Below are 25,901 nucleotides of genomic sequence, written 5' to 3'. Positions count from 1 at the left end.
TTAATAAGTCATCACAATAATGCTAACATTATATAATACACTGTATCAGCATTTAAAAGAAGAGCCTTCAAAATGAAAACAATTAAATGAGAAATGCAGAGGAGACTTGTGATGCGGTGGCACGATCCTTGTATTTTGCATAAAAAGAAAGCTCTCCCTACTATACAGATTTAGACTGTAATCTGAAACACATTTTGCCTGGGAGAACATCCCAGTGAAAGCAATGGGGTTTGAATAGACATGTGCAGGATAGCACTGTTAACTATTCCAAGTAATCCCAGTGAATTGAATAGAATATGCTGTTTAACGACAAGAATGCTATTTGCAAGGATGTACATATTTTAGGGAAAAAGGTCAGTGGTTCCATATTTTCACAAATATAGAAATATGTATGTGTATCATCTTTTATTTTTATTCATTTCAGGGTCTTCAAGGTATTCCAGGACTTCCTGGTGTAGCAGGGCCTTCTGGACCTTCAGTAAGTCTGTGCGCCATCCTTATCAATGAACTCATTGAGCACAGCATTGCTGCGCCTGTTGATCAGGCTTTAACAGGGAGGGATTGTTCTAAATTGAGTGAAAGGACATTTCCAGATGACCTGTTTATTGAGCATCTAGCCTGATTTGTTTGCGCAAACCTTGTGGTGGAGAATAGGCCACATAGGCTATTTATTGAGTTCCAATGCACTTTCCTCATCTCAAAAAGTCTGGGGGGTTGCGGGAGGTGAGGGGTGGACAGCTTGGCTACACAACTTTAGTTGTGCAACTCGAATACCACCTAAAAGTAACTACAGTCGGTGTAGCAAGACTGTTGTGTAGCAAGAGTGCTTGGTGGAAGAACCCAGGACCAGTATTTCTTAGTTATATAAACCAGAGCTGGGCTGAAAGCTTTAGAGAGCTTGTTAATCCAATTTAAACTCTCATACTCCAAAGCAGATAAAGAGATCTTCATGTGAAAGCAGACTTCCATGCATATCATTTTCTGGATTAGAAACACAGACATAAACTGGATACACATCAGAACACTAGTATCCTCTGCCCGCACTGCGTTGTTTCCAAATTGGCTGTGCATTCAAATGTGCATTTCCATTCATAGTCTGGGACAAGTAGATATGCATAAATACCGTTTTTATGCATGACCTCCACTAAATTAAGACATTTGTTTGCGCAGAGTGCCTTAGCATTTAAGAGGACAGGTAACCTTATGTGAGTTTCTAGTCCCATAGACATAGTCGATAAGTGATATTCAGGCTGATTTTTGTTACTATTCCTCCCCCAACCTGCTTCTTTTTCTGATTAAGGCCACAATTTTGTCTTCAGCAGACCTAATGGGTTTTGTACAACAGTAACCCATAAAACAATGCTGTCCTGAAAACTCACATGTTAAAACTTAACATTATGTTGTGAAGAATCCCTGTTTTATTCATTGACCCTCCCCACCCCACCTCATTATATTTATTGTAAATATATGGATTGAATATGTGAAATAAGTCAAATGATGTATGAGCCAGTTTCAAATGCAACAAGAAACCGTGGTTTGTTGTGAGCATGAGTGATTCCTGCAATATCTCCTGCTCTTCCTCCTCCTCCTTTTCTGTCCTTCGTTCATGAGGGGTAGAGGTTAAAGGCTTCAGCGTGTTGTGTTGTCCAAATATGTTGAGCTGTGCTCATTCAATCCATTGTTCTTATATCAGGAATAGTTTATGGTTGCATCTGTAAGAAATGTTCGACCGCAACAACCATCTAAATATAAACTTTCTCCATCTCTCTGCCTCTCTCTTTTGCTCTTGAATGGGTGAGAAGAGGAGGGTAAAGACATAAGAGAGTTGCAGTTATCCAGATTGGGTCTCAGTAGCTTGTGATGCACTATGCTACTTAGGTAATGTGGATCACCAAGGGCTTGCTAAACCTCCTATATAGGCTTCCTGTTTCAGACAATAAAGATAGGGCTGTCAGTCACTTGGCAGGCTACAATTCATAGCTGATGGGCCCCCGTTTAGCTTGGTGAGTCATGCATTATGCAGACAGGTTGTAATTGTTATCACTTTCCTTTCCTTCATTGAATTGTATTCAAACCAGCACAATGATGCTTGAGTAAGATGAATTCCCAGAGCTTCTCCCTAGTGCAGTTTCCAGTATGTATCAAAAAACCTTAAAAGCACTGAAGGGGAGCCTGAGATGTGGAATAGGAGGCTGCAGTGGGGTGGGGGAAATTGGGTAGAGGCAGATTTCATGAGTGGTGTGCCTTGATCCACAGGATGGACTTTCAGATGCTGCTCTGGTGTTGGACGTGAAATACTCCCTTTGCATGAGCATTGTTGCATTTCAGCTGCACTGGATACAACCCCCTGTTCTTAATTTAGCAACTGTAATGAACAACATTTCAACATTGGAGTTGTCATTCGAGCATCAACAGTGGTTTCAGAAAGTATCAATATCAAATGGTTGTAGGTAGCTTACTGCAGGGCAGAGGGTGTTATCAGACGCATAGCTTTCACCCACTATATATATTTTTATAGTAAGCTTCACCCAACAGAGGCTCATCAGCGGGATATAGCAATTTATCAGAAGTATAATCTTGGGCAAAAAAAAGGGAATCCATTTAAAATGACCTTCAAAAAGTATAACTTGCAGAATCTGACTAAAACAGTATTTTAACACACCCACACCTATATATATATATATATATATTTGCTTTCGTAGATTTTCACGGGTACAGGAATGCAGGTTTTGGTGTCTTCGGGTGTCTTCCCGTGTAAGAGTCGGGGTGTCTGTGCGACGTTTCGACGAGGTCTCACTCGTCATCTTCAGGCTGGTGCTTTCGGCTTCTTGTTACTGGAACAGAGCAGAATCTGGTGTTTGAGTTCCTATAAATACTGTTGAGGGGTGTGGTGTATAGCCTCCAACGTTCTGGGCAGAGAGAAAATTACAAAGGTGTCGTCAACATATGTGTCGTCAACATATCTCTCTTCACTCAAGTGCCCATTAATGAAGCCTTGACAGCCATTCAAAACAAATACAACCCCCCCAAATACATCCTGGACCTGACCAACCACTGCCTAACCAACACGTACTTCATCCACAATGGACAAAGATACAAACAGATAGAAGGAGCACCTATGGGATCACCCCTCTCACCGGTCATCGCAAATTTGTACATGGAACACTTTGAAACCAATGCTTTAGACAAGTCAGAACACAAACCCAAACTTTGGCTCAGATATGTTGACGACACCTTTGTAATTTGGCCACACGGGAAAGAAAAACTAGATAGCTTCCTCACACATCTCAACAGCCTACACCCCAAAATACAATTCACTATGGAAATAGAAGACAACAACCAACTCCCCTTTCTTGACGTCCTAATCTACAAAAAACCTGATGGCTCCCTAGGACACACTATCTACCGGAAAAAAACACACACCAACCGCTACTTACATGCACAATCACACCACCACCCTGCACAAATAAACTCCGTAGCCAAGACTCTCATCTCCAGAACCAAACGCCTGGCTGACAAAGACCACTTGACAACTGAGTTACAGAATCTCTCAAATGTGTTAATCGCCAATGGATACCAGAAAAACAGGGTTACGAAGCTAATCCAAAAAGAAACACCCCCCAAAAACCAAGACACAGAAGAAAACAATGGCATGGCCCTCCTTCCTTATATCAAGGGCACTACAGACAAAATCAGCAAAATCCTCCATAAACACAATATCAAAACAGCCTTCTGCACCAACCAAAAAATAGCCAATATCCTCAGAAACCCAAAAGACAAAATCCAGCTGGAAAACCAAGGGGTCTATGAAATACCCTGCAAAGTCTGCCCAGCCACGTACATTGGACAAACAAACAGACGAATAAATGCACGTATCGCAGAACACAAGAATGCCGTCAAAAAAGAAGAAAAAACTTCCTCTCTTTTCCAACACATGAAAGAAACAGGACACGAAATTAATTTTGCAGATTCCAAATTGCTCTTTAACATGGAACATCACCACAAGAGAATAATCATGGAAGCCATCGAGATAGAGAAACACCCTCACAACATGAACAAGCGTGACGACACGTCCCGCCTGCCAGACATCTGGAAATTAGCCCTCCCCACAAAAACCGACACCAGAACCAGAGGCACACAGAACGCCGTCACCAATCAACCACACCAGACCCAAACCCAGACCCTCTCCACAGACATATTACAGACTCCATCCAGTAGCCAAACTATAGTGGCACCTCCGGATGCTGCACCCCCCTGCAATCCCTACACAGATCTGGCTGGCACAAGGCACAAAACCACAGCTCGCCCCTATACACGAAGCCAAGCCAGAGCACAACTAAATGCAGCACAGCCATCTTCTCAGAAAAACTCTTCACAAGCTCAAGAGGTCAAGACACAAAAGCTTTAGCAACTAATCTACACTTAATGACCCACCCAGTGGTATTCAGAATATCACTCATGAAATCACTCAAGATATCCCTCAAGTAATTAAGGAACAAAAGAAGAAGAGGCACACTAATCTAGGAACTTCCTCTCTGCCCAGAACGTTGGAGGCTATACACCACACCCCTCAACAGTATTTATAGGAACTCAAACACCAGATTCTGCTCTGTTCCAGTAACAAGAAGCCGAAAGCACCAGCCTGAAGATGACGAGTGAGACCTCGTCGAAACGTCGCACAGACACCCCGACTCTTACACGGGAAGACACCCGAAGACACCAAAACCTGCATATATATATATATATATATATATATATATATATATATCCCTGCCTATTGAGATCAAGCAGTCACCTTTGTTGGACTCTCTTTGGCACCTGCTGAAAACATTCTTGTTTAGAAATTTGAGCTCATTTAAACCTTTTTTAGTATTTAAACTTTTGTATGTTGCGAATTTTCATTTATTCTGTTGTTTTATCTTTTTGTCAATGGATTTGACGTATTTTACAATCAAGCAGTGTATACATTTTATGAAATAAATGAATATAATAAAAAGTAAATAAATGTTTTTCAGGGGGCTGTCGGAAGACCTGGACACCCAGGCTCACCAGGGACAAAAGGTGAAAAGGTACGTTATCCCTTTACATATTATATTTACACGCCTCAAACCATTTTGTTGTTAGCTTACTGAACTTCTTTTTTCTCGTAGGCTGTTTAACGAAAACAATATCAGTACAGTCTTTAATTTTGTTTAGGTTGAAGTTTTTTGAAATGCCAAGAGTGAAGGTTTCAGTAAGACATATCAGTCACATTGCACATAAATATATATTGTTGTCAGAGCTGCTACCAGGTCCCAGCTCACATAGGACCACGCCACACAGCGTCCACTTTAAAAGAGTCTTTATTGAGTTACAGGTTTCATTTCCGAACTGCAGCGTGCAGCTCTACACCTTCTGCCCTAGGTCGGCGAAGACCCATCTGAGTCCCCGCCTCTTGCACACCAGCTTAATACCCTAGCCTTGCTCCACCTCCTTCGCCTCTCCCTACGTCTCTGGGTCCTTCTGCCCCCCTGGGACTCCTCCCTTCTACTCTCCTCTGACGCTGACCCCCCTGATCCTTCCGCTTCCTTTCGGCGGGCTTTGGGACCTGGCTCACTCTCCGGGCTGCTTACTGCTCCAGCTTCCGCTGCATTTGAACTTGGCGCGCGCGCCCAACTCTCTACTTTCCTCTTGACCGTTGCCTCGCTCTCTGAGGAGGGCGTGACCACCCCTGACTCGTGCCCTCCCTCCTGCTGACGGCCTCCGGAACCCGATGCCTGGCTGCCTTCCTCCCTGCTGCTCTCAGTCTTGAGCGTGGGTCCCGACTTCCAGCTGCTGCTCTCTGAATCTCCTCTGTTCCCTTCCTCCTGGGGTGTCCCCCCGGATCCCCCCCTTGCTCTGCTCACTGGGGCTCCCTTTTGGGAGTCCTCTGACTCACTGCTTAGGCTTGGAGATCTCGGGTCGTCATCATCACTCATTCTCCCTTCGGTTTCCTCCCCCTCGCTCTCTGTTTCCACCCTTCTCTGCGTCTCTGCTTCTGAACCCCTGACATCCATCCCCCCCTCGAAGCCCCCCCTTCCCCCCTCCCCGCTGTCAGGTGTGGGTGCTGGGTGCTCCATCATCATGGGAGGGAATGCTGGATACAGGTTGCTCCCCGTGGGTGGCCGCCAACTGAAGACCTCCGAGTCTTCCCCCTCGCGGTCGTCGACGTTGACTTGTTGCTCTTCCATCTCTGTACCGCCGTGCTCGAACCCGAGGTCCTCCCCGAACACGTCCATGTCAGTCTCTGCGTCGGTCGCTCGACCTGGCATCTCCCGCCACTTCCTGCGCCATTGCTCCTCTGGTCGATCGTCCCACCAATACGAGATGCCTGATGCCGAACCTGCCGGTGAACCTTCTGGGGAACGGGTGCTCCGTGCGGGTTCCCCTTCTGAGTCGAATCCATGGAACGTGCTGGAAGAAAGTGTGGGTGTGAACAACCAGTCGTCGAAGAAGCTCGCTGGCATGGGTTTGTGTGGGAAGAGGGCATGAAACTCGTCCTTGAGCAGGGGTTCCTCCAAAGCGTAGTCTGGTACCCAGCTATTGGCGCTGGCCCGGGTGCCCTCTCTGGCTAAGAGGTATTCGACTCCCTCTTCCCCCCATCTGGAGTCCAAAATCTCCGTGACCTCGTTGATGTGGTCCTGGTGCTTCACCCCCCGCGTCTCCGTCCGTTCCCGGAGCGGACTTGGCGCCGTCCCTGGCTCCTGGAACCTGTGAGGTGCCTTGTAGGGAGTGAGCACCGACCTGTGGAACACCGGATGCATTCTGGAACCCTCCGGCAGCGCCAGTCGGAAGGCTACCGGGTTGATCTGCGCTTCGACTTGGTACGGACCGATCTGCTTGTGCCCCAACTTCTTCTTGGCAAGTGACCTGGTCGGCACTGCGTGGGCTGCCAACCAGACCCAGTCTCCCACTTGGATCACTTCGCCAACCCGCCTGTGCTTGTCAGCTTGCACCTTGTAGGCGTGCTTAGCTAGCTCCAGCTGCCGTCTGAGTTGATCGTGGACCGCCTGCAGCTCTGACGCGAACGCGTCCGCCGTCTGTGGTTCTCCTTCCCCCACTCTCTCCAGTCCCGGGAAGGTTCTGGGATGCCTCCCATTGTTGGCAAAGAACGGCGTCACTCCTGTGGACACGTGCTTCGTGTTGTTGTAAGCGAACTCGGCTAGCGGCAGGTAATCCACCCACGTCGCAGGCTGTTGATTGGCATAGCATCTCAGGTACTGCTGCATGATGGCATTGACCCTCTCTGCTTGCCCGTTGGTCTGCGGGTGTCTTGCTGATGCCAGATTGACCTTGACATTTAGAAAACCCATCAGCTTCTGCCAGAAAGACGAGATGAACTGGCGTCCGCGGTCGGACAGGATAGACCGTGGCAGGCCATGCACTTTGAACACGTGATCTATGAACAGTTTGGCGGTTTGTTCCGCCGTGGCCACCTTCGCACACGGAATGAAATGTGCCATCTTGGTGAACAAGTCCACCACCACTAGCACAGCTGTCTTGCCTCTCGAGCTGGGTAAATCCGTCACAAAGTCCAGGGCCACCCTCTCCCACGGTTCAAACGGCGTTTGCAGCGGTTCTAACAGTCCCGCCGGTGGTCTGTGTACCGGCTTGGCCCTCTGGCAGGTGTCGCACCTCGCGACGTAGTCCGCGACCTCCCCTCTCAGCCTGGGCCACCAGAAGTCTCTCGCGACTAATTCCATCGTTTTCTCTGTGCCAAAGTGACCGGCCGTGGGTGCGTCGTGCAACTGTTGCAGTACCTTGGCGCGAAGGTCGTCTCCTGGTACATAGACAGCCCCTTTGCGTAGGAGCAAGCCGTCCCGCACCTGGAACTCGTCCGTGGTAGCCGTGCCTCTGAGCAGTTCCGCCATCTTGTCTTGCGCGAATGAGTCGTCCCGCAATGCACGTCGCACCGCATCCAGGTCTACTGTAGCTGAGGCACACGCCCACGCCGTCGGTGCGAAGATGTGCATGGCCGCCGCTGGCGTCACCTCTTCTAGGTATTGCGGTTTTCGGGACAGTGCATCCGCCATGATGTTGGTGTCGCCTGGGACGTACTCTATTCGGAAATTGAAGTCAGCAAAGAACTCCGCCCAACGTATCTGCCTCTGGTTCAGGAACTGAGCCGTGCGCCAGTGCTCCAGATTCTTGTGGTCCGTGCAGACCTGCACCGTGTGCTTGGCGCCGATTAGGAAGTGCCTCCACGCCTTGAAAGCTGCATGAATGGCCAGCAACTCTCTGTCCCAGATGGTGTAGTTCTGCTCCGACTTGCTGAGCTTTCTGGAGTAGAACGCTCCCGGCCGCCACACCCCCTGCGGGTCTCGCTGCAGCAGAACAGCTCCCACGGCTCTGTCTGACGCGTCTGTCTCTACCCTCAACGGTTTACTGGGGTCGATATGCAGCAGTTGCTTCTCCGATGCGAAGAGATGCTTGAGCGCTTGAAAGGACTGCTCCGCCTGCTCCGTCCAGATGAATTTCTTTTTTTTGGAGCTGAGCGTGTCCGTAATTGCTGCCGTCTGCATCGCGAACCCCTTGATAAACTTGCGATAGAAGTTGGCGAAGCCGACAAACCGCTGGACCTCCTTCCGGTTGCGCGGGCTCTTCCAATCCAATACCGCACGAACCTTGGTGCTGTCCATGGCTATCCCCTTGTCCGACAACTTGTATCCCAGGAAATCCACCTCCGTCGTGTCGAACTGGCACTTCTCCAGCTTGGCGTACAGTCTATGTTGTTGCAACCTGCTGAGCACCTCCCTCACGTCTCGGTCGTGAGCTTGCTGCGAGTCCGAGAAAATCAGGATGTCATCCAGGAAGCAGACGCATGTCTTGTAGAGGAGTCCCTCCAACACGTGATGCATAAAAGCTTGAAAACAGTGAGAGCCATTTTGTAATCCAAAGGGCATAACCCTGTACTCGTAGGTGCCCAGCGGTGTGAACATGGCCGTCTTCCACTCATCGCCCTCCCGCATGCGGATGAGATTGTACGCCCCTCGTAGGTCCAACTTGGTGAACACGCGTCCCTTGCGCACCGTCGCGAGGAGGTCGTCAATCCTGGGCATGGGGTAATCAGACGGTTTGGTCATCTGGTTCAAAAGGCGGTAGTCCACAACGAGTCTTTTTTGGGGCGTGTCTTTCTTTTTCACGAAGAAAACGGGACTGCCCCCCACTGCCTTGGACTCTCTGATGAAGCCACGCTCCAGATTATGCTCGATGAACTGTTTGAGTTCCTGCATTTCATCTTCAGACATGGAGTATAGCCGCCCCTTCGGCAGCGTCGCCCCCGGTAGGAGGTCAATCTTGCAGTCATATGGCCGGTGAGGGGGTAGCTTGTCCGCCTCCTTCTCGCAGAAGACCTCCAAAAAGTTCGCGTATTTGTGGGGGACCGCTTGCAACGTTCCCAACTGCAGTTGTGATTCCTCCTCCTCTCCCTCCCGTCGGGGCAGGATGCAGTGTTCTGCGCAATAAGAGGAGCCGAAGATCAGTTGTCTCTGGTACCAAGCCAGTGTCGGACTGTGCCTGTCCAGCCAACTCATGCCCAACACAATGGGCGTGTCCGACAGTTGGGTGACATTAAAACTGATGACTTCCCTGTGGTTGCCAAGGCGCATCACCATTGGTGGCGTCTGCTTCACCACCTGCCCCCCTAGCAACTCTCTGCCATCCACTGTGACGACTTGCAGGGGCAGAGTGGCAGGCAATAGCTGTATAGCGTGCTGCTCCACAAAGCTCTGCGCTATAAAGTCTGCGTTGCTTCCAGAATCCACAGAAAGCGGCACTTCGATAGTGACGCCGTTGGGTAGCTGGAGAGACGCTGTGAGCTGCACTACTGGTTTGGGTGGGAGGGGATCCGTGGGTTGCAATATCGCTGGGGACTGCTTCACAGATGCGTCTGGCTGGGCCCCAGTGCCTCCGTCTCCAGCCAGACATCGTCGTTTCCCTGCTGTGGTTCTCCTTGCTGCGTTGCTGCAGTCACCATTGCTGAGGCTGCAGTGTGCTTGTGGAGCCTCCGGGGACACTCCTTCGCCAAATGGCCTGGATCCTCGCAGATGTAACACTTCCTGTTCCCTCTAGGAGGCTTCGCTTTCACTGCTGCCGGTGCTAGGGCTCTGGCTGCTGACTGAGCCCTTGCACCTCCAACCTCCATCGGTTCCCCTCCCCCTCCTGGCGGAGGTGTGGATTGCGCACGCGCTGCTTCCCTCGGAACGAAAGAGAAACTTCTCGCTGCTTCGCGCCCTCCACGTCCTTCATCTCTGCACCATGGACGTTCTTCCAGCCTCACCCCCACAGTCAGCGCCCTTTGGACCACCTCCTGCGTGCTTCGGGGCCTCTCCCCCCTTGCAATTTCATCTTTAACCGCAGAACTTAGACCCTCCCAGAAGAGGTCTCTGACAGGGGGCGAATCCCGATCCCATTCTAAAGCACTGACCAGCGCAAAAAATCGGGCGTGATACTGCCGGACGCTCGCCCTCCCTTGTTTTAGTCCATGAATCTCCCGTCTGGCAAGATCCACATCAATAGTAGACAAAAAACACGCATCCATCGCTTTGATAAAGGCATCTGCATTCTGAAGCGCCGGATCTTTATCCCTCCACAAATTGCGCAGCCAGGCTTTGGCATCCCCATGCAAATGGGACAATATGAACCCCACCTTCTCTTCCTCATCTCTAAAGTCTTTTGCCAGCAGTTGCAGTGCGCACATTACGTCTGCTCTAAAATTAGGGTACTGTTGCAAAGTCCCATCGAAGTGAGCCACAAGCCCTCCTGCTCTCCGTGCCAATCCCACGCCCTCCGGTCTGGGTCCCGGTTGCCCTTGCTTAACAAGCATTTCAAACCTGGCGTGTAGGTCTCTGTAGGCGGCTGTAGTCTCCTCCTCCCGTTTCTTGGAAGCCAATACCTCTGAGGACAACTGGGTCACTGCCTCTTGCAGCGCGGAGATCCTCTGTTCTTCCGTCATCTTGCTAACCTTTGTGAGCTTGCTTACAGACACCCCTCTTCCTCCCCTAGCGGCTTCTGCTCCCGCTGCGAGGTTTCAGGTTTCTGAAGCTTTGTTGAGATGGGTCTTACTGTCAGAGCTGCTACCAGGTCCCAGCTCACATAGGACCACGCCACACAGCGTCCACTTTAAAAGAGTCTTTATTGAGTTACAGGTTTCATTTCCGAACTGCAGCGTGCAGCTCTACACCTTCTGCCCTAGGTCGGCGAAGACCCATCTGAGTCCCCGCCTCTTGCACACCAGCTTAATACCCTAGCCTTGCTCCACCTCCTTCGCCTCTCCCTACGTCTCTGGGTCCTTCTGCCCCCCTGGGACTCCTCCCTTCTACTCTCCTCTGACGCTGACCCCCCTGATCCTTCCGCTTCCTTTCGGCGGGCTTTGGGACCTGGCTCACTCTCCGGGCTGCTTACTGCTCCAGCTTCCGCTGCATTTGAACTTGGCGCGCGCGCCCAACTCTCTACTTTCCTCTTGACCGTTGCCTCGCTCTCTGAGGAGGGCGTGACCACCCCTGACTCGTGCCCTCCCTCCTGCTGACGGCCTCCGGAACCCGATGCCTGGCTGCCTTCCTCCCTGCTGCTCTCAGTCTTGAGCGTGGGTCCCGACTTCCAGCTGCTGCTCTCTGAATCTCCTCTGTTCCCTTCCTCCTGGGGTGTCCCCCCGGATCCCCCCCTTGCTCTGCTCACTGGGGCTCCCTTTTGGGAGTCCTCTGACTCACTGCTTAGGCTTGGAGATCTCGGGTCGTCATCATCACTCATTCTCCCTTCGGTTTCCTCCCCCTCGCTCTCTGTTTCCACCCTTCTCTGCGTCTCTGCTTCTGAACCCCTGACAATTGTATTCTGATTTCATCTAGTTAAAGGCACAGATTTAGCCAGGTAGTGATTTGAGTTTGACTGCATATGCACTTAGGGATGAAATTGACACCAAGACCACCCCCCTTTTTTTAGGGTTCTAAAACACAGGTTTTAGAATCTTAACTTTAGAGTTCTCTGAAGATTTCAGCATCAACAGCACTTCTGGGACCTCCCACAGCCCATCTGCGGTTCTCATCTTTGTGTTAAGGAATTGAAGTTCAAGGCAACAGAAAACTGAGCTGCACAACGGAATGCTTATCCACAGCAATGTGTTCTATATTATAGATAAATCTACATCAGTGCCACTTGCTGCAGGAAAACAGCAACAACAGTGAACCGCCTGTTTTTCTTTGATATGCTCCAAAGACAATTTTGTCAGCATGAATTGATGGTGGTTATTTTTTATATATATAAAAATTAAAATATTATCTTCAACAGGGTATTCTCATCCTCCTTCCCCAGTCTTATTACTCTTTATAATAAGCTGTCAGCTAAATTCTGTGTTCTGCTAAGGAGCAGTCATAGATAGTACCTTGTAGCATTCACTAAGGGTTGCTATTGTGAACTCTGTCCCTGATGAAATTCTGCAAGGAAAGGAATGGAAGGCATTTTATGTCCTTTAGCTGTAGTGACTCACATTGCATAGATAGGCACCAGGCATTCTGGTTTATATTCAAACTTGAATTTTAAGTACAAGGCAACTAACATCTATGTTTGAAAGTACCTTTTTTGGGGGGGGGTTACTATTAAATATGGTTGTTGCTTACCTTCTACATATGTTGAAAAGAGATACTCATGGTGGGGGGTTTTTTTTATTGCACTTCAGGGAAACGAGGGTATTCCTGGAAAACCTGGACCTCCCGGACCACCCGTAAGTGAAATATATGATACTGTCACTAGCTGGGGGTCCTAAGCATGTTTTTGCAGAAAAATGCTGTACCTCACTGATTCCTGAGAGTTGAAGCAGCGCAACTGATTTATTGTGGCCCAAACCTCCATAGGAAAGGCTCTGTTTTCATGTTGATGCACCAGCTAAAATTTTGTGTGTGTGTTTGTGCTTTGTTGGAGATTAGAGTTTCTTATCCTTTCTTTTCTTCACTTTTTCAGGGTGTGCCGTACAATGAAGGAAATGGCATGAGCAGCCTATATAAACTACAGGTATTTATGGTCTGTGGTCTAGTATTCTGCAGTTGTAGTCACTTTGCATGGATTCAAACGCAGTGTTTCTCCCACTGTAGGGGGGTGCCAACGTTCCCACATACGCTGGTCCACCTGGGGCGCCTGTAAGTATTCCATTACTGTAGTCTTTGATATGAATATAGTGTCTCAGTGCAAACCTATGCGTATCTCCTCAGAAATAAGTCCCGCTGAATTCAACAGGACTTGCTCCCATGTAGGTGTGCACAAGATTGAAGCCTAAAACTGCATTTCAGAAGTTGCACACAAATGCTTCTTTCTTTCTTTCGAACAACAATCCTGATATAAGGAAAGGGGGACAATTCATTTTACTAGTATAGACATGGTTTTCTTTATGATTTCCCTTTGTATTTTGGAGCAGCAGGGTCAGCTGAAATGCCCTTCCAGGTATTCTCAGGTTTCCATCTGGTCAATGCCTAAGGTGGAGACTGCCTGTGGACCTTGTGTCCCAGCGTGGAAGAAAGGAAAGATAGAAACGTAATACAATCAATAAATAATATTTGTTTCTTTGTCTTTCAGGGCCCGAAAGGTGACACCGGAGCAGTGGTATGTAACTGCTTTAAATGTATCTTAAATATCTGATAGGATGGGTGTTCACTAATTCCCACCCCCCAGCCTAATTTCAAATTCATTTTCTAATTCAGAAGAAAAAAAATTATTAGTATTTATTAGAACTCTGCTACCTATTTCCTTTTGGTACAGCGAGGCTTAAATTTGTTTACAGAATGAAACAATACTTACTATTTTTAATTACCACTTGTTGAGAGGTATTATGTGAGGAAATTGAATAGAGCTGGGGACTGGTGGATACATGATCCTCTTTATTGTGGTGTTTTTTGTTTTGTTTTGTTTCGCTTTTTTAACTTAATGCTACTTAACCTTGTTGCAACTCAGGTTAGATTTTACATCTGTAACTTGGAACCATAGCAACGTTAAGTATACACCCCAAAACTTCCCAGTGAAAGGTCAGCAGGTTCCTTCCCTAGTTACTCCAGCTGCAAGATTCAGCTAAGGTTCTCTTTCAAGTTTCCCTTTGTTTGGGAGCTAGGAATTTCTTTCCTTTCAACACCTGTACTTTCGAGCTTGGCAAGTATGTGAACCTCCCAAAAGGTTGCTGCCTGCCTTAGACAACCATACTTTTTACTGAGGGATATGCTCACAGGGTTCTTAAAATAAGTGTGTTATCCATTTTCCCAGCTGACAGCACATACCCTCAGAGGCTTAGCACTCACTGAGGTGGTAAACAAGCATTTTTCAGGCTGCAGGGGAGGGCTTTCATAAATGAATATTCCATACAAAAAAAGAAGAAGGCTAGAGCCCTTTTCCTTGACAGGGAATTATTTGTATGGAAAAGCATTTACTCCTTGGAGCCTCTACCTGTAGTAGTACTGGCCAAACACTGATTTGCAGCCTCTGTGAGAAGTAGCTTTCAGTCATTGGATCGAAATCAGGTTTAAGAGCTGACCTTGATGAAGCATACTCATCAAATGATTCATCCATCCCTGACTAGGACTTTTAATCAAAACTGAAATGTTTATTCAGAAAATAAGCACAATCCGAATCTGGGAGCAATTTTTATTCTCAAGTCATTAGAACACTCAATAGGGTAAAAATTGCCACCTCCAAGTAAACAGCGTGGTTAGCAGCTTGTGAAATACTCTGAAATTGGATGCTTAACTTTATTTACTGAGGATGTAGAACTTTTCAGCAATAATCTTCTTCTTTACAAGGGAGAACCGGGTCCAATGGGACTGCCAGGATTAGAGGGACTTCCTGGAGAAAAGGTAGGATTTCAATAATTAAACCTGACCTGTTTCTTTTCACTACGTGTTTTCATGCATTCGTGATTGACACTGATCGCTGTTGAGAAGAAAGGGTAAGTAAAGGTCACAGAGCTAGGTGTCCTTGAGCTTTTGTTTTAATTAAATCAAATTTAATAGTCTCCAGACACAAAAAGCATAACATCCTTGACCTTTAGATTATGGTTTGTGTGTGTGTTTCATTTGTATTTCCATGGGGGGGAAATCAGAGGCTACGGTCCGTCAGTTCATATGTAATTCTAAGCCAAACAATCAGCTTATGGTTTATCTGGACTCTGGAGCAAGTCAACTACAAGTGTTTTTGGATGACAAATGAAGCCAACCCATGGCTTAACCCTGCATAGATTGATTGGCAGCAGGATGGCCAAAGTGAGATGAGAGTACAGTGACCACAGTCTCCTCTCTGGGAATCCACATGTTCACGTGTTCATGCTAAACTGTGGTTTGGCTTTGTGTTACATGCAAACTGGGTGAGTATTTACTGGGATTATTTGGCCTAGTACTCTTGAAACTCATTATGCCTTCTTGCCTCCCATAGTCTCTCATGCACCTGATCAAGTATATGGCCTTGAAATCAGATCATTATTTTATTTTAATTTTTAATTTCTTAGGGAGACCGCGGACCAGCAGGTCCTCCAGGAGTTCCAGGAGTACCTGTAAGTATAGTCCTAAAGATGCTGTCTTAATATTGAGAAAAATAACGTTAATTGTACATGGAATAGGTGGTAAAGTTTGCTAGAAAGTGGCATGTATGAATTGGCGCAAACAGAGGCCTCAATTGTTGGGGAAATAATGACTGCATTTGCATGTTTAATAAGCAAGGATATGCACAAACTGTGTGCACGCACACACAGTCCCTGTGCTTACACTTTTCTTTTCTTTTTGCACAAGTGGTGAAACAAGGCCACAATTGACCATGCCTCCCAGTTACATGTGAATCAGGAATTATGATTAATGATTTGCAAACAAGCCAAATTCTTAAGGCCACTTTATGGCATTTCACCTCAACAAATAGAGTGCAACTGCTTTTCCACTAACATTCGCTCCCCAAGTCATTCCCCCTTCCTCACTGTAAAGCTCCATGTGTGTTTGGAATCCTGGTGGGGAGAGAGTGGTGTGTTGGAAAATTTGGTGAAAAGATACAGTAAATGGAGAAAGGGTTAAGCATTGTGATCACCCAACACTTCCACTTCAAATCCCACTCTCAAAGCTCCAAAGCAACCATCAGCCTTTCATTACATGTATCTGTGTATAGCATATAATTAGGCACTTTAGGATATTAACATTCTGTGACCTTTATCCTTCTTTCCCTTGATCCATTTCCTTCCTAAGAGCCCTTCTTTCTTTGTTACTCCTCTCTGCCATTGTTCCTCAAGTCGCTGCCTCCATCACCTGCACCCATCACCACTTTTCATTCTCACATCAATTAAACCTCAGCCCTTCTCTATGTCACAAGTCATACCAGTGTAGGGGAGCAGATCACTGGCAGCTGGGTGGTAACACACCCAGTTTTGTGCTTAATTATATTTGTCCCAGGGGTGACCTTCATAAACCAGCGATTGAAAAAAACACGATATAAGCTGCTTCTGAAAATATTAGAATTTGAGAGAAATCCATTTTAGGGTATGGGCTAATTCTTTCTTAGAAGCCAGGCTCTGTCCAGTTTTGAAAGGTAATGTAACCTGAGAGTTGGTGTGGTAGCGGTGGCTTGTTTGGTTTTAGATTTTGTAAAATGGCATCCTCCCCGACATTTCGTAAGGCGAAGATGTGCACATGTGAGGTCATAGTGTTGCAAGTTTCTCTGACACTGCAAGCAGCTGCCAGTGAAGTGGAGGGTCAAATAACTGATTGTGGCATTGCAGTGGTACCTCGGGTTACATACGCTTCAGGTTACGTACGCTTCACGTTACAGACTCTGCTAACCCAAAAATAGTGCTTCAGGTTAAGAAATTTGCTTCAGGATGAGAACAGAAATCGTTCTCTGGCTGCGCGGCAGCAGCAGGAGGCCCCATTAGCTAAAGTGGTGCTTCAGGTTAAGAACAGTTTCAGGTTAAGTACGGACCTCCAGATCGAATTAAGTACTTAACCCGAGGTACCACTGTACAATTAGGATAGGAGATGTTTTGGAGAAGCGAGAAGCATAAGACGCAGAGCTGTGGTTTTTAGCAGTGGCCGCACAGTGGCTACCATGTATAGTTGCAACCTAAGTCTCTAGAACTGGGGTAGGGAACCAAGGGCTGCATTCCCTTAGGGGCAAACATTCAGGGGCCGCTTGCCAGTGGTAGCCGGGGTCATGGGCTAAAGTGGGTGGAGCAATATATTACTTATGTTTAAAGGCTGCATTCTAGACATATAAAAACCAGAGGTTTTTACACCGACACCATCTCTATATCCTGAATCCAGTCAAGGACACATTCCAGACAGACAAAATATCATGCAGAGAGTGCCGAGTCAGGCAAAAGCACTTGAGTAAAGTGTGTGGCCTGGGCCTGGGGGAGAGTCCCAAGAACTGAATAGAGGTGCTTCATTTGGCTCCCAGGCTTGAGGTGCCCCACCCCTCCTCTAGAAATTCCTTTAGAAACCCTCAAAAGGCTTTGGTGTAGATAAAAGTAAATCCACTGACGTTTTGATTTGCGTATTCATGGTCCAATGGGAAAGAAATGCATGATTTGTTATTTAAACAAAGAAACAAAAAAAACCTGCAGTCTCTGTTGAAAAAAGAACCATTGAAGCTTTAGGATAATGAAGTAATTTTATGCAGATTAACTTATTACTCTTGGAAGAGCTCCCGTGCAGTTCAGGAATTGCTTTTTAATTATGAAAGTGTATCATGATTTTTTAAAAAAGGCAGCCAGTAGTTTATACAATTTTCATTAAGTGCTTTTGTGAACCCATTCAGTTTACTGTCTAGTGAAGAACAAAAGATACTAAATAGTTTAATTTTGGCAACCTCTCTAAAATAGTTAAATATCCTGAAAAAATAAGGTAATTTATCTACTCTGGCTAAGATTAAATTTATACACTGCCTCAGACATTAAAGATCAGTTGTGAAGCAGACCCTTAGGTTAACCACAAATGCTCATTCCTTACGGGTTTCCCAGTGGATATGTCCAATATCTTGCTCTATAGTAGAAATATTATCAAGCATTCTGACAAGGATACTCACACCAACCTTGTTATGCTTTTTAATAATCAAGTCCCATTAATACAAAGATAGGTGCTACCCATTTGCACTTGACAGCTTCCATGTCTTGTTCTTTGTTGACTTCCGCCATGCAGATCACCTCACTAACTCCAGTGTCTTCTGCCTTTGGCATGTGACCAGACTTACTTCTCCAATTGGCATGTCCTCTCTCTCTCTCTGCTTTCTCTAAGAACTGCATTGTTTTGGAAATCTCTCTATTGTAGAATTCCTCTGCTCAAATCATCACCTGGTTGCTTTCAACATCTGTGTCTTGTTGCTTCTGGGGCCTCTCAGGCTGTTGAACACCTTTGGAGTAAACTCCCCATACATTGACAGCTATCAAGGAGAAAGGGTCTTACTTAGTTTTCTCTCTGAATTACTAACCTTTCATGGAGTTCTTTCTTGATAGTACAGTGGTACCTCAAGTTAAGAACATAATTCGTTCCGGAGGTCTGTTCTTAACCTGAAACTGTTCTTAACCTGGAGTAGCACTTTAGCTAATGGGGCCTCCTGCTGCCACCGCGCCGCCGGAGCATGATTTCTGTTCTCATCCTGAAGCAAAGTTCTTAACCCGAGGTACTATTTCTGGGTTAGCGGAGTCTGTAACCTGAAGCATATGTAACTTGAAGCGTATGTAACCCGAGGTACCACTGTATAAAGTAGGAAATAGTAACAATCTTACAGTGTAGCAGCTGTGTAGCAATCTTACAGTGTAGCAGCATATATCCAATATGCTGGATATATCAATCACAAGTCTTGGGGCCCTAGCTGGTTCCTCCTTTCCCTGCCCACACAGGACAGCACTTTCTCTTCTGCTTTTCTTCTTCAATGTTCTTTTGTTCTTATTCTCTCTTTATTCCTTCTTGGATTAGCACAACACTTTTTCTCGTGTCTCATCCTCCCCCCCTCTTCCTCAAAAATAAAATGACATTCAAGTCCCTGAGAGGACCAGTGACATCATAATGCTTCATTATGATGTGAAATGTCACCAGCACCTGCAGTCAGTATGTAGTCCTTTCCTTAAGTACCACTGATCTGAATTCTTCATTTTTCTCCTTTCACCCAAGTAGACGCTTTCAGGGTGGGAGGCTGTATTTGCCATCTGTCTCGAGCTTTGTCAGAACTCACAGGGTTGGCCCAAACATCTATCACGTGTTTCCCATGGTTGTTGGTAGATATAACTTGGCATATTGGGTATCTTATTCACCTCAGCTGGTAAGAGCATTCGCAGTGAATAGCCAATGTTCCTTTTCATATTCTTAATAATCTTTTTTTTCTTAATTTCCACAGGGAAAGCATGGTGCTCCAGGACCACCAGGGATCCCTGGTGAACCAGTAAGTGCATGTATCTTTGAGTGCTTCCTTGCAGTACACTGGCATGCTTGTTTTCTTCAGTTGTCAGAAATGTGTTATTCTTTTGTTACCTTTAGGGTGAAAGGGGCCCTGTTGGAGATATTGGCTTTCCTGGACCAGAAGGGCCAGCTGGAATACCAGTAAGTAATTCAGCATACTACATGCTAGTACAGAATTTCCCAAACTTGGATCTCCAGCTGTTTTTGAACTACAGTTCCCATCATTCCTGACCATTGGTCCTGCTAGCTAGGTATGATGGGAGTTGTATTCCAAAACCACCATTTTCTTTTCAGTGTGTCTCCATCCCATGTTATTCAAACTTCTTCCATTGTTTAAAACAGCCACTTTTTCTCCCTCTTCTATTCCTCAACTGCCTCATGTGTGAGAGACAAAGAATGTGGAGCCCTCAATGTGCCATAGTTTAACCTAAGACGTTGTTTAACTGCCATTTTGCTTCATCCCTGCTTTATTCAAACTTCTGCCGTTGTTTTAATCAACTACATTCCCCCCACATTATCTCTCCCTTCTCACTCACATGCCAGTCATATACAAGATATGTATAGCTTATAAGAGACCAAAAGTATTTTGTAATAGAAAGATCCTTATTATTTTTCCTAGGGCATAAATGGAAAGGATGGATTACCTGGCCCTCAGGTAGGAAAGCCATGGTTTGTTCAATCTGGGTTCTATGCAAATTGTAATTCTTCTGCTTTGGGCCACAGTGGAATATCAGTATCTAAACTCTCATAGCTAGAGGCTTGCATTCTTAAGACTGTCTTCCCTTTTCCAGGGTTTATTGGGTAAGCCTGGTGACAGAGGTCCCAAAGGAGAACGAGTAAGTTATACTTTTACATAGAGGTTTGGTTACTTGAATTTCATCAATTTTGTCAAGAACAGGGTGGTGCAGCATTTCAAATATTAGCAGCCTCTACTCTCAAATCGTTAGCAGTAACTAGAATTATACTGTGGGTTCTTTGAATGTTAATCATTTGTAAGTATTTTGGACTGTTGATTAATTTGAATGGTTAGATTGCAAAGGTTTTAGCTTTGCTCCCACTCAATATTCTATCATAACTATTTAAACTCTAAATATGAATACCTTGTAGATTCAATTAGTCCAAAATTGTATCACAAGTCATAGGAGTCCTTGAACCTGAAGTCTCAATTATAGTTAGTAGCAAAGATTAAGCCAGTGGAAATCAAACTGATTTAGAGGTCAAATTGATTGGCATAAAGGTTTTCAACCTTTGCCTGTGATACTTGATTTTCTCTCTGCCCTTTTCTCACCACGTCCACAGTTAGTTGCAAAATATGTACCATAATTTAAATGAGTCAAACATTTTATGAAATCATCATTCAGTACCACTTTTCAGGGGGCAAGTTGTCTTGCTTATTTTCCCCACCCCACTTTATGTTCTTCTAATGTATATTTGCTGTACAGTTTGTGCTTTCGATGCACAGTTGAAGACTATGAAGAGGAAAGAAACATTTGTGGCCTTCATAGGAATCCTTCATTACAGCTGCAATTCTGCACTCAGTGGGACTTACCTTACTTCAGAATAGGCATGCATATGATTGCACAGTAAATGTCCAAAAGTATACAGTGGTAGCTCGGGTTACATACGCTTCAGGTTACATACGCTTCAGGTTACACACTCTGCTAACCCAGAAATAGTGCTTCAGGTTAAGAACTTTGCTTCAGGATAAGAACAGAAATTGGGCTCCGGCGGCGTGGCAGCAGCAGGAGGCCCCATTAGATAAAATGGTGCTTCAGGTTAAGAACAGTTTCAGGTTAAGAACAGATCTCTGGAACGAATTAAGTACTTAACCTGAGGTACCACTGTATTCACAAAGCTTTAGATTAACCCTTATAGCAGACTAGCAGTTCATTTTTAGGATGCAGTTCTTTACAACCAAAGAAAATGAACAAGCAGATACAGATATTAAAACCATTACTGATTAGACTTCTAGTATTTGATTTATTTTTGTTCCTCAAGGAATTAAATCTTTGTTAATCATTTTCCCCCATGAGAACTAAATAACCTAATCCTTTATCACCAAGGCTGTACATAACCCCTGAATAAGATTGTTATTTTTTCAAACCTGAACCCCTGTACATTATGGGAATGTCCATACCGCATGTTTCCTTATTACAGTGGTACCTCAGGTTAAGTACTTAATTTGTTCCAGAAGTCCGTTCTTAACCTGAAACTGTTCTTAACCTGAAGCAACACTTTAGCTAATGGGGCCTCCTGCTGCTGCCTGGAGCATGATTTCTGTTCTCATCCTGAAGCAAAGTTCTTAACCCGAGGTACTATTTCTGGGTTAGCGGAGTCTGTAACCTGAAGTGTATGTTACCTGAAGTGCACCTCATTTCAAGTCTTTCTCATGCTATTATCATATTTTGCTCACTATTAGATTTCCCATTAGCTTATTGGGCATCACTGCAGGGAGGTTTTTGATTAGGCGTGGCACTGCGGAAGCCATTCCTTTTTTTCCTGTCTTCCTCAAAAGACCGTTCTGGTTTTGAAAACCAACACTTGCCTATTATCATCTCTATCTACTTTAACTTCCTACATGCATTCGTTTTTATTTTTACAGAGCTCAAATGTTACAGCAAGAGTGGAAATAGTATTGGCATTTGCTTTTTCATGTAAAGTATCGCAGCCTGCTATAAGGATCTTTGAGGGTTTTCTTTGCATATCATCTTGCAGTTGAATGTGATAGTTTTCAGCACTCTTAACTCAGCAGTCAAGACAAGAAAGGGTCACCATAGACAAAGGTGACAAAGCGTTGTCTCTGTTTTGCACAGGGGGATCAAGGCATACCAGGAGACAGGGGCCTGCAGGGCGAAAGAGGAAAGCCAGGCCTTCCAGGAGAGAAAGGGTCTGTAGGGCCCATGGGCCCCTCAGGGAACAAAGGGAATCCCGGATCGCCAGGGCATAAGGGCCCTCCAGGTTCACCAGGTGTCCCAGGCTTACCGGTAAGGTAATTGGCTCTTGAAGAGAAACACATGTTTGTAAGCCCAAGTAAATTCAGCTAATTTTATAGTTGTTGCAATATTCTCTGTTAAACTATAATCTTTACAAATGTTTGTATAGGCGACGACCGTTTTAGGCACATCCAATTGACACACAATCACTGATGCGCAGGTCCTTTTGGACCCGGAAGAGGGCAGAAGGGGGGTGGAAGGGAGCAGGGCTCTCTTATGCGTGCTCCACTGATGCTCGCAGGGGCCAGGAATGGGACCCCCATGCAAAATGGGGAGAGGAACAGAACCTCCCACTCCCTGTACTGTTCCAAAGCTCTTAATGGACACTGAAAAACAAAATTCGAAATTCTGTTTGCCTTATTTTGATGAGGACAACACCTATCCTTACTTTTCCTTCCATGTTTTTGCCAGGCTGACTCAGTTTCGTTTGAAGAAATGAAAAAATATATCAGACAAGAGGTCCTTAGAGTTTTTGAAGGTGAGGAAATGACGTATCAGAAAGCATGATGTGAAGAAAATGACTACAGTAGTAATATTTGCTTTCATCTGTGATTTATGTACCCATTGTACATAGCACTCGAAGGGGGGGGGGAGAATTCAGCTGCACTTATACAAGTAGTTTAAGTGCACAGATTCTGATTAATTCGCCCACTGTGCACACTAATGGCCTTTAGATTGCTACAAAATAATTGTTATTATTTCCACCTAAATGAGTAAATGTTTCAATTAGCAGTTCAATGAGGAAATGCCGTGCCTTTGGTAGTGCTGCATCTGCTTTGCATGCACAAACTCCCTAGTTCAATCCATGGCCTCTCTAAGTGGGGCTGCGGGGAAATCCCTGCCTGAATGGAACCCCAGAGAGCTGTTGCTGGTCAGTGTGGACTAACTGAGCTAGATGAACCATTGGCCTGACTGTGTAGAAGGCAGCTTCCTATGAATGTCAGACAACAAAGGGCATGAAAGAACATCATAAGGCACCTAGTAGACCAGACCCATATGATTGTGTTTTACCTCCAGGGGCAAACAGCAGCAGTCAAGGAGACAATACAGAGGGGCAGACTGCAATCTCCCTTCCCCAAAAAACACTGTCTGTCCCCAATTGAATCTCCGCCCCAACTCTGTGGCTGTTGTTAATGTCTTTAAACGTCCTGTGATCCTAATCATGGATCTTCTTCTTCATGGCTAATTTGTCCCTGCAAAGGCAGATAGCACAGCCCCACATAGTTTATCCAGGGGTAGTCAACATGGTGGCCTCCAAAACTCAACCAACAGTGCCAGTGGTCAGGTATAGCCCAACATAGAGGGCACCATGTTGGCTAATTCTAATCTAGTGCTTTACATGTTAGCAGCAGCACCTTAAATAGAGTGCAGAAACCAGTGGTTTTTTCTGGGGGTACTCAGGGGTATGCAGTACCGGCACCTCCCCCCCAGAAGAAAAGCACTGGTGGAAACAATGTAATAACCTGTGCATCATCCCCCATTAAGAATTTGGATCATTTGAATTTTGTAAACCACCTTCCAAGTTATCCCAATATAGAGCATACATGACTGTAGTTGTCTAGACTGGCTATTACGATGAGCATTGTCCTATGAAGGACTGTTGCCTCCTCTAAGAAATGGCAACGCTACAGCAGCAGCCTTAGCCCTAAGCTGGAAAAATACATCCTTGGCCAAGTGCTGCCACTTGAGCACCCCGGACTGAATCCAGAAGCAGTCCCAAACTGCAAGTCCAATCTTTTGTGGGCAGCGCTGCCCTATCCAGAAACTAGAATATGTTGTGCACTTATTCCTGAAACGGGTGTGCCCCCCCAAAAAAAGACTACTTCTCTTGTCTGTCTGTTTACTCACATGGAGTTCATTCACTGACCTCTTTAGGATCAGATGGATAAGAAACATAAATGGCCTGGTGTGCATATCTGTATGCCTGTGCTGAGTCAGGGTTGGGGAAGGAGAGGGTTCAGTCAGCGTCAGGACACAAGGACAGGAGATGGTGGAAGTTCTGTGATGGGATCTCTCGCCCCCTTTTTTTAAAAAAAATGACAAACACATCTGCATAGGTGTCAAACTTGGATCAGTCCTTTGGTATTGGGGGAAGTATGGAGCTTAAACTCTATTCCCTAACCATTTTCCTGGTTGAAATTACCTCCTGAAGCTGCTGTTTACCCCATTGCATATATTGTACGTAACTGTATGAACAGCACCAGCAGTTTGGTTGTTCAGAAAACTGGAATGCCATATTGCTTTTGAAGTTGATGAATGAGTAATAATTTGAAGCTCAGCTACTTTTAAAATATTTGGTTGAATGGAATAGCGATCCCTTGTTTTAAGTGTCCTCAGGCATCTAATGTAATTCATGTTTTTTGTTTGGTTTTTTATATATATAACTGAAGAGAGGATGGCTCAGTTTGTATCTCAGCTCAAATTGCCCGCTGCCATGCTTGCTTCCCAAACTCATGGGAAACCAGGTCTTCCAGGAAAAGATGGGCTACCTGGGCCACCCGGAGAACCTGGACCTCCAGGTAGGGCTTCCAAAACAAATGCCTTTCTATGTATTTTATTTAAAAATATATATATCTTCAGAGTTGGGTGGAACTATATACATTTAGCTTCCTAATGATTAACTTTTAAATCCATACTGCTGTTTTCCAGACTAGACCAATATATTAACACGTAGTAGGTGTGTGTTTTTGTATATTAAAAACTTCTAATCAATGCATAATAATCGTAATAACTTTTAACATTAGGATACTGATTCACACCTTTCCTAAACTTGCAGTACAGAGACCAAACCTAGTAATGAGAGCATCATCTCACAAATCAGTTATTTGAGCTATAGAGTCTGTAGTCCTGTGGCTCCAATCTGTAAAATTTGAAAAATTAACGTATAAGGGGGAAATCTAAAACTTGAACGTCACAATGCATATTTCTTATTGCAAATCTAATTGTATTCACATGTTCATAATTAGATTTGCAACATATCTAGCATACATTCCTTGTCAGATTGTAAAAGACAGTGTGCATTGATTAACTGGGTGGGGGAAATCTGTGATTTATTTGTATTTGTTCAGCCTCATCCAGATGCCAGTGAATCAGACCTCCTCAGTATGTATCCTTGACACACACCCAATATTGCCAATTTAGATTTACAGGAAGAATAATTAGAACACATGCTGTAAAAATAAAAACAAAAACGGGGGCGGGATAGTAAATAATGAACCATATATGAATATAGGTAGTTCTTAATTATTATCTTTTGTTAGTTTGGTCTGCTCTGGAGTCAGAGCAAGTCAGACTGGAGTGAAGAACATGAAAGCAAAGCTGAAGAAATGTGGAAACGCAAACCCTGTGAGAAGAATAAAGGCTATAGAGGCTGATAAGAGCAAATCCTTGACTGAAGGTTGAAAAGTGTGATGGGCTCAGAATGAGAAGAAGCAGGAGAAAAGGATCAAGGAGAGCCTTACAGGGGGACTTCCAGAGATTTTGTTTTTAAACC

General features: G+C 45.4%; 1 protein-coding gene across 6 annotated transcripts in view; it reads left to right on the top strand.

Moving 5' to 3' along the window:
* COL19A1 (collagen type XIX alpha 1 chain) overlaps positions 1 to 25,901 on the top strand; it is a 190,163-nt gene that overhangs the window by 159,290 nt on the left and 4,972 nt on the right. For 5 of the 6 annotated variants that reach the window (XM_082218263.1, XM_082218259.1, XM_082218261.1 and 2 more), the window contains 15 exons: positions 425 to 478; positions 5,016 to 5,069; positions 12,689 to 12,733; positions 12,970 to 13,020; positions 13,101 to 13,145; positions 13,579 to 13,605; positions 14,790 to 14,843; positions 15,491 to 15,535; positions 19,354 to 19,398; positions 19,494 to 19,556; positions 20,035 to 20,070; positions 20,207 to 20,251; positions 22,229 to 22,399; positions 22,820 to 22,886; positions 24,799 to 24,927. In XM_082218263.1, coding sequence (XP_082074389.1) covers positions 425 to 478; positions 5,016 to 5,069; positions 12,689 to 12,733; positions 12,970 to 13,020; positions 13,101 to 13,145; positions 13,579 to 13,605; positions 14,790 to 14,843; positions 15,491 to 15,535; positions 19,354 to 19,398; positions 19,494 to 19,556; positions 20,035 to 20,070; positions 20,207 to 20,251; positions 22,229 to 22,399; positions 22,820 to 22,886; positions 24,799 to 24,927 — 931 coding nt within the window. Of the gene's footprint in view, positions 1 to 424; positions 479 to 5,015; positions 5,070 to 12,688; positions 12,734 to 12,969; positions 13,021 to 13,100; positions 13,146 to 13,578; positions 13,606 to 14,789; positions 14,844 to 15,490; positions 15,536 to 19,353; positions 19,399 to 19,493; positions 19,557 to 20,034; positions 20,071 to 20,206; positions 20,252 to 22,228; positions 22,400 to 22,819; positions 22,887 to 24,798; positions 24,928 to 25,668; positions 25,893 to 25,901 lie in introns of those variants that run through there. The other variant, XM_082218264.1, reaches the window with a different exon arrangement.

The sequence above is a fragment of the Podarcis vaucheri genome (genome assembly GCF_965113315.1).
Source record: "Podarcis vaucheri genome assembly, chromosome: 3".
Classification (NCBI taxonomy): Eukaryota; Metazoa; Chordata; class Lepidosauria; order Squamata; family Lacertidae; genus Podarcis; species Podarcis vaucheri.
Note: the sequence above shows the minus strand (reverse complement) of the source record. Positions and strands in the feature narration are given on the sequence as shown.